General features: G+C 44.6%; 1 protein-coding gene across 1 annotated transcript in view; it reads right to left on the bottom strand.

Moving 5' to 3' along the window:
• Positions 1-2,689: 2,689 nt before the first annotated feature.
• Positions 2,690-13,460, bottom strand: part of LOC101879438 (hexokinase-1) — a 38,547-nt gene continuing 27,776 nt past the window's right edge. Inside the window, exons 13-18 of the mRNA XM_005153691.4 lie at positions 12,135-12,230; positions 11,067-11,166; positions 8,500-8,683; positions 6,320-6,475; positions 5,386-5,619; positions 2,690-4,520 (exon numbers count right to left, since the gene is read on the bottom strand). Of these exons, the coding sequence (XP_005153748.2) occupies positions 4,376-4,520; positions 5,386-5,619; positions 6,320-6,475; positions 8,500-8,683; positions 11,067-11,166; positions 12,135-12,230 (915 nt within the window). The 3' untranslated portion in view covers positions 2,690-4,375. The remainder of the gene's footprint in view (positions 4,521-5,385; positions 5,620-6,319; positions 6,476-8,499; positions 8,684-11,066; positions 11,167-12,134; positions 12,231-13,460) is intronic.

The following is a 13,460-nucleotide window of genomic DNA, read 5'->3' as shown; positions in this document are numbered from 1 at the left end:
GGACCTCAGAACCACCTTCACCTTTCATTACAAGTTTGTATATACTATCACAGAGACATACATTGGCATACAAAAAGCTCCTACAATGTCAATAAGATCAAGTCATTTAAAAGATGTCACCTTGCTCTGTGAAAGCACAACTACAAAGGATTAAATTCTGCAGTAAATTCAGAGAAAAGTTTGTGGCTTGAACTGCAAGAGTACTCAGGGACATGACTTACTTCTCCACTTAATCTGCCTCACATCCCTGGCTGCTGTGGAGAACAATTATGTCACAAACTTGTCTCGCTAATGGGACAACAGAGCACAGGGCTTTATGCCCTTCTTACAGAGTTTATTATTTTAAATCATTCCAACAGGCAATGTCTAATATAGGTGTTATCTGTCCAGCCCTCTTAACTGGCCAGCCTGCTCTTCCCAAGACTGCACCACTGGTGCACCAAGGGAGAAGAAGAGCATAAAGAGGCATTTACAGCCAGCCATCACCGAGTCTTTTTTGAAGGGATTGAAAACAATTAGGGAGGAATGCTCTGCAAGGCACAGATCTCTGGGGTCAGACTAGAGGTTGCAAAGACTCTTGCTCCAAGGAACTGAATGGCACATACATGCAGATTTCACTATATCATATACATAAGCTGTACTTCGCCCATGCTCAGCCAATGTAATTGTAAGGTCTTTAAACCCTTTAAATCCTGCAGCTTTCTAATGCAAATCTTCTTAGACCAAACAGGCCTATCTTCAGCATCACAGCTTCCATTACAACTTAACAGCCAGCAAGAACCTATTTCAGATACCCAAATGTCACAGGTGTGCTGGCAGTCCCTCCCCTGTACAGTCCCTGATAGGCACCAATGTTTTCCAGCAGCTCAAGGCATCTTTGTCTCTTGTTCAGGTGCAGGAAGCAGACGATGGATGATTTCTTCAGGTCACAAGTGAAAGTCCGTGTGCCCTGAAGGACTCAAAGTGTAGATCCTGAAAAGTCACTCTGGTAAAACCAGCAAGAAAGCAGAGATGCTCTGAGCCCTTGTTAGATACCGCAAGGCATACCAAGGCAGACTACAGGACTTCTGTGATATATGAGGTAACGGGAACACCATGCTCCCTAGTAAATACATGCAATTCTTCATATAAATATAGACATGATTAAATACTGTGCAGCAGTAAAACAACTCTGGGTCAGCAATAAATCCCTCCTCTGCACAGTCACTTGTACTCTAAGCAGCAATGGAGTCCCTGCAGCCAGCAAAGAAAAATATTTGGAAAAAGCTAATTTTTATGGCAAAGGAATGAACAAAAGCACAAAACGGGGTTCAGAAGTTCAGAAACACTTTATTTTGCCTTCTGCTATTTTCTTAAGAAAACAAAACTAAACAAAGTCTGCTTGTTTTAAAACCCATTCAAAAGGCTTCTGAGAGAATCCCCAGAGGAGTAAGGAGCAGATAACATTACAACAGTGGTATGCAAATGGTCTTTTCCCCAGGAAATATAAGATTCTGTGTTCATATTGCAGTAATTACATGTTAACAATTAAGAGGACTAGGATTTTATTCACCAAGCCTAAAAGCTTTAAGTAAGACATCTCAGTCATTGCTTGGATAACATTGGAGACATTTCTTCAGACAGTTATAGCTTGTGATTCACTTGGAACAGCTTCCTACAGGCAAGAAGTAGTCTGGAAATGGAAAGCCCACCAGATCTCCCTTTGAAAAAGAACTGCCATGTCTTATCATCTACATCATCTATGGTCCACAGTAGGAAGAATTGTGCTGTTAGAAACACAAACTCACACCCTATTTGTTATGGGCTGGATCCAATAAACAAAACAACCTATGCCAGCATCTTCAAAATTCAGTCATCCCAAGACCAAGCTTAACTTTCACTTCTCATTCACCCTCTATCCTGCTCTGACCCAAGCCCTCCGATGCTGAAGAGCTCCAAACCCAGGTCCTTAGGGACAGCTCACACTATCCCGATAGCACTGCTGATGGCAGGCATAGGATTTGCAAATATTCAAGCAGTTAAAATGCAACATGTCCCCTGCACCCAAAAAGTTTCTCACCTTCTTCTGTCTCCTATTTGGGGTCATAGCTGCACATGAAGGGTGTCAGTGACTATTCAAATTGTAACATAAAATGGGTTATTGGAGAAGCACAGCTTTAGTGTGTGCAAAAGGGTCTTTCAAAAGCAACTCCAACACAGGATGCGTGAAACAGCAGTGTATGAGAACCTAACACTGTGATTTGCAAACATTAAGCCTACGCACACAGGGAGCGTAACAGACTCTGACATGCATCAGACTTCTTTGGGGACACAGCGACTATAACATATCCATCACTGGTGTATCTACCTGATATAATCACATTGGTTTTGGTGCAGTGCACTGAAGTTTTCCTGCACTGCAGATCCTCCTGCATGAGATGCACCCAGACAAACTACATGTCCCTAAGACTCGGGCATTGTTAGCTCTGTGCCTCTGCTGAACTACATTAGGAAACACAAGGCATAGGGACCTGGGTAAAATCCACCCTATTTGAACCTGACCCCGAATGCCCGGGAATAAAAACACACACACAAAACACAGGCACCACTGGGATTAGTTTGCAGCTCTCCCTACACAATAGCTCTTCCCAAAGCACTAAGCCATCAGCCAACAGCAACTCTTCCAGAAAGAACCACTAAACACCAGTTAACGCACATCAAAAAAAGTTTAATATTTTCACAAATATCACGTAACACTAGTACCAGGGCTACTAGTGTGCAAAGTAAAAAGACTCTCTACCTTTGCAAAACCACTTAGGCATGCGATTTTTCAGGTAGACACACACTTAAAGCTGCAATGACTGTTTGTGACTTACGTGTTACTTTACAACATTCACTCACAGTGCACCATAATGCATATTGAAATGATACTGATAGGTAGGGCAATCCAAATCTTAGGGAAGTGGAACAACGACAAAGAGGAATAGCCTGCAAATTTCCATCTACTTTCTGCAGGAAAAGGCAGCAGGGAAAACCATGCAGACATCTCCAATTCATTTTTGGTAGAAGAGCAGGAATTAAGGACTACTGTGTGGTCTCCCTCATTGCAGAAAGTGGTGTGACTTGCAAATGTTTTCAATATTTGCTTTCCTAACTGTGTCTCAATTTTAGTAATGTGACTGGTATGCAAATATAATAATGGCATTGACTCAACAGAGGACAGTATACACCAAGTGTATATGATCTTTGCTGTTGCTTTAATCCTTGGAATAAGCTGGGTCTGATTTTGGCTTTCTGGTTTGTTTAGTTTACGTACCCAGGTCATTAAAGGCAAGATCAAAATCAAACTCTCATATTCCTTTCTGATTGCTAACTCTAGCTGCATGTTTGTGTTTTGAGTGGCAGCTTAATTAACACTATTAAAGATTAAAGCTTTGTGTAGAAGCAAATACCCATTTAAGGCGAAAGACGGAAGTATACACATCCGAGTGACACTGACTAGCTGCAGATTCAGTATAAGGGCAGCTGTGGTGCCCTGATCTAGACTGACAAGAAGAGATAGAAAATATTTTTTATAAGAACTCTTAAACAGAAGAATACAGCACAACCCTCATAGGGACCATAAACCTACCAGTTTCCCAGCTCTGCAGATTTGGATTACCCCAATCACCAACCACTTTGTTTTTACTCTTTAGGGATTTCTTGCTGAGAGAGAAGTGACAGATTTCACCGAGTAACACAACACTATTCACAGAAGCAATGGGAAATACCAGTGTAACCAGATCTGTGGGACAAGGGCGTTTACTTTTACCATGACAAAACAGGCATCAAGGAAGCAAGTAAGTCGCACTGTCAAGTCCCACTATAGTTACGTGCGTGCACAGTGCTGACACACCATCATGTTTTCACAATCGCTTTAGATGAAACAACAGCAGGTAGATATGCAGGAGGGAACTGTTGCTTCCTCTTCACTAAAAGCATCAACAACCAGGTCTGGTGGTCAGTGTGTTGGCAGTGCGCTTATCAGGGGTGCTGCAAAGAACACATCTGGTACAATGCAACAGTAGCTCTCAACGCATATCACTTGGGGGTAATTTTGTCTTAGACAACAACTGATTTTTGACAGCTGCCAAAATTACAGACTGATCTTTCCATGACCTACAGATGGGGAAGGTACCAACAAGGTGAATAAGAAACATGCAGATTGGGGTCCAGAAACAGGAGATATTATTAACAGCACACATTCTATCTTGTATCCTACTTTTTATGTCATTAGCTGTATTTTGTTTGTCCCCGATAAAGCAGTGAGTTCTGGGGTTTTACCAGTTCTGACTACGCAGTCGCTGCTTTATGAGAAAGTGCTCACAAGACAGAATCGGGGCCACGATTGTAGAGTTCAGTTCTGCTCAGCATCGCGAAGCCTGCATCCCACTGCTGTGATGAGTGCTGCCCCTTTCCCACTACCATCTTCCGACAGCAGGAAGGTCACATCACAGTTGGGTGCCAGGTCTTTGACTGTTTGGTGCATGATCCTTGAAAAGCTGTAAAAAGAAACAATGGCAATGGGTGAGGGAGGTCCTGCAGCACCTACAAGAGCATAGCACTGCCACATGCCTTTACAATGCCCCTCCCTTCACTGGGGAAAGAATTAGGACTGTCATGGTTTAACGTCAGCCAGCATCTAAGCAGCACACAGTGGCTCACTGATATCCTCCCCACAGGGGGATGGAGGAGAGCATCAGAAGAGTAAAAGTGAGAAAACTCTTGAGTGGGTTCAGATAAAGACAGTTTAATGGGACAGACACAAGGGTGGATTTGAAGACTGTGTGCAGTGGGACTTAAAGGAAAAATGCACTTGCATCCCACCCCCGCCTCTCTTTGTGGGGTTAACCCAGATTGCTAGTATCACAGCAAAGGGGAGAGAAGATAACACGCACAGCTGTCCCCTTCCTACACATCTTTCTCCATGCACACCAGACAGGGGCACTAGTCCTCTCCTCCTTCTGTTGCAGGCTCTTTTAGACTTCTGCCCTGACCTGCCATTGCTTTGCAGCCACCCATCTCCTCCACACACTGAACAGAAACATCCTGAAAAGAGGCACCAGGCATTTCAGCACTGCTGTCATTGCCTTTGGTAGCAAAGAGATCCTTCCCTTACTGTGGAGCTTCCAACATGTTCAGCAAGCCATGTCCCCTTCAGTTTGTCACTGCCCAAAGACCCTTTCCAATTCCTTCTTGTCCCTCTTGTTGCGCTTTAGAAAGCCCTGGCCACCCTGGATTAAAACTTTTTAACTAGCTCTTATCCTAGCAAATAAAAGAGACCAGTTTGGTGCACCAAGAAAAAGGATGTACAAGCAGCAAGTTACAGATCACAAGCAAATACATGCTGAGAAAGTGAATACTTACTGTGGATGTAGTTTGTACAGAGTCCCATCCACACCAACCGTTATCTCCAGGTGCTCTAATCCTCTGTTCTCCCTAATTTTATCTACCATTGCAGCCATTCCAGCACCGCATAACTGAGCTGCTCGCCTTGACACCGCTCCGCACACTGTCTTCACAATGATACTGTCATCGCAGGTGCTGTTGAGCCCCAGCTGCTGGAGGATGGCTCGCACCTGCAGCAAGGCTAACCTGTCACTGCAGATGCAGAAGAGCACAGTGTTAAAGATTTCCCTCAGTCAAGCCACTGCCACAAATCCACTGTATTGATGGCTGCATCCATGCATCCACACCAGGCAACAGCCTTTCCTGCCAGCGCAAGAGACCTCAGGGAATGCAAATTCATTCACACCAGCACCATTCTCCAGTGTAGGAGAGGGGTGCAACACAGCAAAGGAGGCTCCAAGTCCAGCTCTGCAATGCCTCCCTTTCTCTTTTCTTACTAAAGGGCCTTTCAAGAAGATACTTTTCATGCCCACCTCAGGGTTTTCCCCCCCTTAAAGACTGAACACACTTTGAGATTGCTTCGAAATAGAGTCCAATCAAGACACAAAAATATCCAGTAAAGAAATCCTCATTCAGTATAACACCCATAGCTACACACACACACAAGAGGCACAGGAGAATGGCTTGATTTCCAAGCAAGCAAATAAAATAATACAGTAAGGGAACCCTTGACAGCCCTTCCCATGATTTAGCAGTAAGCATCACTAGAAATTCAGTTGATGTTGTAAAGAGTCCTACTACAAATGTGCAGCCTCTTACTGAAACCAAAATTATCTCTGGAGAACCAAGCAATACTCTCCAGCTGTCCCTCCCCTCTAGCACTGTCACCTCATGACACATGACCACATGATATTATTTCACCCTAAAACAGCCTCCTGTGCAGTGCACTTACCTCTCAATCTGAGAAAGGAACTTGGTTTCAAAGATGTGTCTGGTCTTCAGTGTCTCTGAAATTTGGCCTCTGAACAGGAATCCCCGTTTAGTGAAGTCAATCAAAATATTGCGGACTATTTCCCCCAGGTACATCCCACTGATCATTTTCTCATACCTGTAATGAAAGACAGCAGCACAGCTCAGAGGAACACTGCTCACATTTGCAAAGGCAGCAGCATTGCAGCTGTATTATTAACCAGGCATTCTGCCCATGCACACGCCTATGGACAGACTGTATATTTCATGTCCCAACAAAAAAATGGCCATTTACTAGAAAAATTGGGCAAGAAAAAGTATGAAGAGTCAGTGGGAAGCCTCGTGAGCCCATGTACAAACACTTCATCTGTTCCTCACTACCATGCTCCCCCAGCCAGGCTGTTAACGACGGCTGGTATTTCTACCAGATGGAAGAAATGAAAAACTGTCGCCAGAGAGCAGAACCATGCTCAGATGAAAGCCAAATTTGCCATGCGTCCTCCAGTGACAGCTCTGAGTAAAGCCCAGGGAAAACCTATCTCCAGTGCACATCTGGGAGCCCTCTTGAAGCATGGCTGAGACCTTCGACAAAAAAAATGCTCAGTGGCTCTGTGCAGCAAAATTACAGGAAAATCACAATGTAGTCACTGCAAGTGCAGCGGTTTTGTGTGAATCCTGTGTTACAAAACCCTGTGAAAGGCAAAATATGTGAAAAGGTATGTCCAGCATGTTCACAGAATCACTGCCTTTTAAACTAGCAAGCTGGGTGTCCAGGATTGGTTTAAACTTTTCAGTTACTTCCAGCACCCATTTCTAGCATGGAACCAGTAGTCCAAAAACCACAAGAAGGAACCAAGCTGCCTTGAACCCCTCTTGCCCCCTGACTTTGCACACAGGACCTGAGTTTCCTATGCAGGCCTGCCCTGAGGATAGAGAGGGATAATATTTTTCATCTGCAGATCTCTTCCCAGCACATGACAAGGAGTGGCCCATGAGTGATGCTTGGCAAAGGTACATGGCAGCCCTGTGCTGAGGAGGGCAGGAGTCTGCTTTGCACTCCCTCCCCTCCAGCATCATTCTGGTTGGAAGGGAACATTTGCGGGTCTGTTAGTTGTGCCATTACCAATGAACAATGAACACTTCCACTTCTTGAAAAGTGCATTCATTAAAGTACCCTTTATTTCACCTCCTGAAGCTCTAAAGCAGGGTTTCTGCCCTGAATTGAGTAGAGCCCAGCATGCCACCCTACTGGAAGCAGGCCACGCAATCCATTTAATACTATGAGTTCTCTCAGGCTTGTACCCAGCAAGCGTCCTCCTGTTGAGTGCCTAACTCTTTCTGGAATAAATTAATCCCCCTGGAAGTCTCTGCTATTGCCTTTGGCTTCTTACTCCATGCCAACTCTGCTGCTGCATCAGGCTTGCTCAGCGTCAGCTTGAGCCCTAACTTCTAAAGAGCTTCCCAAGGGACCTGCCAAGTTGTCTGCATCCCCCAGGTTTTCAGGCAGATTTACTCTGAAAGCTCCTGGCATCAAAGCATTGTTGCAGAGAAATTATGAAGAACTGTAGTCTGGGCACGCAGCAGTCACAACCCAGTTTTATCAGTGCTGGATACACCTCCCTGTCAGCCTTTTCTTGAAGGGACCAGGGAAGAACTTGCCCAAACAAAAGCTAGAACCCCCCCCAGAAGCAAACTCCAGGGCCAATAATTAAGGCAGGTCCTCTAACATGACATCCAGAAAACTGCTTGAAATAAGAGCTGGCTACCACTGCTAGAAAGCTCCTGAATCAGCAACTCCAAGCTCTAACCATGCTGGCTGGTCTAAGCTGAAGACTTCTAGAGGCAGAGCTCCCTACAAAGAGTTCAGCTAAAAGAGATTCAACTGAGACCAAGAACAAAAGAATGACAAGCCATCTTAACTCCCTCAGTAGAACACAGAGTGAGAAAAAGGGTCTCTTAGTAATTTCAAGGCTCTTGAAGTTCTCACCAAAAACCCTGCTGAAGTCCCATGGCAGCAAATAAGCTCCATAAAAGCACATAAGAGGGAGACCCCAGGGGACCGCAGGGCTGCAGTCATTCTCCACTCTTAACCTCTGCCTTCTCTGACTAAAAGCATTTCAGGAAGCCTGGCTTATACTTAACACACCATTTATCCCGCAGTACCTTTGCTTTCCAGCATTTAGTGAATAGTCATCAACTGCTTTGTCATATATTGTCCTGATATCGTCCAGGCATCCATTATCCCCAAACGCTCCCCACTCTGTGTTCACGCACATCCGTCCTTGCTCACCATCCACCATCTCTATGTTTCTCATCTCTTCCATGTAACAGGCATTGCTGCCAGTTCCTGAAAGAAGGAAATACCTAAATTACTCTTTAGAACAAAACAAGCTAGAACAAGCGCGACAGCCCTGACAACCTTTATGGGGGATGCTGAATGTGCTTTTTCTGAATGATTAAGTCAAATTATCATTTGAAATGTCACCAAAATATCCCACTCTTCAAAAATCCTAAACTAAAGGAGAATATTATGGCTGTGGTGCACTGCTTAAGATGGTTCACACAAGAGTCCTACCCAGGCCAGCTGGGCTGAGGGTCCCATGCTACAGGAAGGAGCAGGGAACTGCCAAGGAACAGTGAGTGCCATTTTTTGGCACACCAACCTTCATGCACTACTGAACCCAAAACCATAGACAGCAGCCAGTTGAATTTTGAAGTTAGGAGCCACCTTCCACAAAGCCCAAGGCTCAACAAAATTCAGGGGAAAATCTGCCGAACTGAAAACCTCATCAAGTTCTAAGGCACAAGGCAAAAGAAATGCCAGGGGTTGTACCAGCTAACTGCAGGGTAATTTCAGATTCTGCTTGGGGTTGTTTTTTTGTTGTTTTATCAAATTGCTTAAATAGCTTCTCCAGCAGGAATGTTACTTCCATGTTGAAATGATGCCTTATCAGATTCTGCTTAAAGGAGATCCTAAGGAGTGTGGCAATTACAGAGTGCTCTATGCACCCAGAGGCCTTAGGGAGCAAAGACTTATTAGCAAAGAGAGGCAGCTTTTACTGCTACCTGGAACTGAAGTTTTCTTGAAGTTGCCTACCAAACTCTCATGTGACCCTGCATCACACATTCTGCACCAATTATATAAGCAAGTCTGTCTTCCTTTGCAATTTTTCTAGGGTACTATATCAATAAAGTCTGAGCAAATAGATCCTCCCACAGTACTCCCCTGCTGCAGGAACGCTGAGCCACAGGAAGGAAGGGGAGGAAGTCTGGGCTTGCAGACCAAGACCCAGGTTTGGAGGATCAAACCCAGTTGTAAACACCAGCGCTGGCCAGCCTCACAATTCCAAATCTCATTGTCCAGAACGAGGTAAGGGCTGCCTGAATATGTGAAAACCTATTCAACACAGACTGTTAGAATGAGAAGGTTCTAGATCATCTCCTGTTGCCAGCGGATGAAAAGCAGAGACCTAGACTCATCAGTGGCAGCTTCCAAAGTACTCAGCAGTGGAGACTAAAGCATTGGCTCTCCTGGGCAGGACAGGCAGCATTGGGCAGAGACAGGGCACCAGCATGATGTGAACTCACCCTTGCAAGAATATTTTTGCCTGACAAGCAACAGCAGGATAGTTCACTCACCTCCCTGCACTGAGGACAGCAGGACAACTGCCAGCTCATGCAGCTCCTCAGCAAGCACCATCAGTCTAGCCAAGGCAATTCAAGCAGGGCAGAGGGAGCTGTTGGAGCCCTGGGGATTTCACATTATCCCAGATGTACCCAGGCCACCTCCAGTGTCCTGCTTTGCACACAGGTACACTGGCTGGAGAGCGTATCTGGCAAGGCTGCAGCAGAGAGTCCTCAGAGGACATTCTCATCTCCTCAAGGACACGCTGTCCTTCCTGCAGGGAACTCTGTCCCTGAAAGCACAGCCCTGACAGAGCTGCACAGACACGACTTCCTACCCACACTGCACTGTGCTGATTCATCCTGGACATTTTCCAACTGTCTGGAGGAGACATTTGTGGCATTTTATTTTCTTCCAAAGCCACCTCACAACTGAAAGCATTCTTAAAACTTGTAGGTGCCTTATCCCCTTCTCTCCCACTGAAAACCCACTTCCCCAGAGAGCTTTGGGAATACGCACAGTGCCATGCCTCAGGCACCCAAGTGTGACATTTGCAAAGGCATCAGCAGCCACCTGTGGAATTATTTCAGTTGTCTCACTGCTGGGAAAGGGGCTGTCAGTTGCTGCACTTTGTCTATCAGAGCTTTCCATCGCATGCCATTCAGGTATTGTGGCTGTGCTTCACAAGTTTATTCTGAGAGACAACATGCCCAAGGAAAGGTGTGGGCTATCTGAGCACCCCGGCAGGGAAACTCTGACAGGCTAAACTAACCCAAGGAGCTGGTGAGGCTGAGTCCACATTTGCTCACGTAACAAGCAGCAAAGTGCTTTTCCCAGATAAAACAGGCAGGATCTGTTCAGCACTACAGCCTGTGCTTGTATCTCAACTGATCATGGACAGACCTAAGTTGGCTGTTGAATTTAATTCCTAACTCCTCCTTGCAGCTTAATTCTGAAGGGGTAGCTATTAATCTCAAAATCTTTCACTCCTGGACACCCCAGGTATATTTTCAGTTAACTATAGGGATGTGTCCATGAGAATACAGACAAGTTGACATGCTGTTTAATAAGAAAGTGCCAAATAAAAAGCAGCTCTAACACATACCCACAATGAGTCCAATTTCACAGTTTGGGTCTTCATAAGCACAAGTCATCATTGTGCCCACTGTATCATTCACCACAGCCACCACATCCAAATCAAACTCCTTTGGAAGACAGAAGTACAACAGTGAGAACTTTAGAGCAACTCCTCACATCAAAGGGGACACAAAAGGAGCACACCAAAGAGGGAGCCATGAAAACACATTGGAAACAACTGCAAATACCAGAAGGATTTTACACATGCATAAATAGGAACTTAATCTTCCGGCAGGTACTAAGGCTCCTTGCACACTCTACATAAGATAAACTATGTTTTCAGAAGAAAATAAATTCCTGTATATATGTTCTCTTTGGTTTAGGTAAATTTAAGTACAGATCTTGCGTATAGACACATTGTAGAGTGCTATTGCCATTCTGTATTATAGCGGTGCAGTAGCAAATCTGGTAGTAAAGGTTTTAAAATCACTTTTTCACTTCCTGATAGAAATTCTGCAAAATTAATGATCTCCTCAGGTTTTTTCTTCTCTTCCTAGAAAGTTTCAGCTAAATTGCTTGAGGACTGGGGGGGTTGGGGGAGGAACTGTCATTTGGAGTGCACTGACATGCATTTGAAGTCACTATATTGAAAACTCCTTTCTCCATGCTCTGATGCAGTGAAAATTGCCATAGTGTTTGAAAGAAGTCTTGAAAGTTCTAAATATGGGAAGTTAGAATCCTGGGGAAAAAACCCAAAACCCAAGCAATAAAACCAAATCCCCAGTGTAGCTCATTTTGAGTAGCAATTTCAGTTTGGTGGCTGAACTCTCCCATTTCCACTGTGCACTCTCTAGACTGTCCTGTGTTGGTCAGGCTATGTGTAAGCACCAGAGGCAGCACAGCCACGACACTGGCAGCGCTGTACCTGGACCTGCTGCAAGGCAAACACTTCCTGTCATGGACAGGAGGCACAGCCCATGTCCTCAAAGCACACAAACCCTATGAGAGGAAGCCAGCCTGACCCATGAGATCTGTCAAGTATGGAGGAAAGGGAGAAGTAGGAGGTGAAAAAGAAAACAAAACCAGAAGATATTACCTCTCTCCTTTTAATTCCTTCTCTAAGCAAATACACCACATCCTCTCCCTCACAATCTGTAGCTTTGAAACCTTTTGTCCAGTTGAGAAGGATACCCTAAAAAAGAAAGAAAATAGGTTATCAAGTTTTCTGGTGCATTACAAATTGCCCCCAGAACCCTACAGTCCTCTAAGGGATGATGACTGAGCATTTCTATCTGATAACTTCCCTGCATTTGCCCACCTCACCAGACCATAAAAGCACAAAATCACAATGCCTCACACAGGTGACCAAAGGATATCACACAATTCTGACCCCACATCCCAGGCAATGGCCATGAATATTTGTGGCCAGTTGGTACATGGACTCATAGCAGCCTTCAGCTTGGAGGAGGTTCTCCAGGATTCACCAACATGGGTGCTATGTTTTGTTGAACAACTTGTCTTCTCTCTTCATCACACTCCAAGGTCTCCCTGGCTTGACCCAGCCTCCTATCCTCAGGAGGGAGGCAGTATTTTAGAGCTGGAAATTTGAACGCTGCTCCGAACATCACTGCCTTTCCCCCTTCCTTATATATGAATAGTCATCTTATTTTCACTAAGACTAGAATGTTACTCTGTACACTTGACATTTCAAATGCTTTAGTATTAGGTTATACAGAAAAGCCTCTATGAAAATTAGTATCTCTTACTATGCGTGAAATTTGCATCTAAAATTACTAATCATGCTTGGTCTCCAAATTTCCAGAGCAATGCAACAAACTATAACAGAAGTGTGTCAGAAAATAAGTCTTTTCCTAAAAAAAAAAGCACTAAGTACACAGGAAACTATTTACAGCTGCACAGGTGGAGTTGGTGGAAGTAAGTGGCAGTGAAGAAGTTAAACATGAAAGTGAAAAGAATGCCCCACTTGACAGGGACATGCTGTAGGCTACATTGTCACCCTTATTAGGGTGACATAGCCAAGCAAGCCCTGCTCCATCTGGTCCATACAGTGAGAAGAGATCAGACGGGGAACAGGCACTGGCAGCAGGGATGGACTTTTGCTTACTGCTTGCAAAACCAGGGAAGTATCACAGTCCAAGAGGTTTATATGATTGGAAAAAAAAAATGATACCTTAAAAAATGGATATCACCACCATGAAAAATTTAAATGCTCTTACCCATCATGGCACTGGGCTAAGGAGCATTTCCTTTGTTACCTTTAAAGGAACTATTTATAGGAGCAGCTGTACTGGTCAGGGTCAGATCATGAACCCTCCCCTCATACAACCTCCCTGTGTCACATAGATGATATGAAGGCAGACAAATCAGACCTAGCATAAGCACAAAAGCAGATTCAAAAGAT

This window comes from Melopsittacus undulatus, chromosome 4 (genome assembly GCF_012275295.1).
Source record: "Melopsittacus undulatus isolate bMelUnd1 chromosome 4, bMelUnd1.mat.Z, whole genome shotgun sequence".
NCBI classification, from domain to species: Eukaryota; Metazoa; Chordata; class Aves; order Psittaciformes; family Psittaculidae; genus Melopsittacus; species Melopsittacus undulatus.
The sequence above is the reverse complement of the archived record's forward strand: the minus strand, read 5'-3'. Positions and strand labels throughout refer to the sequence as shown.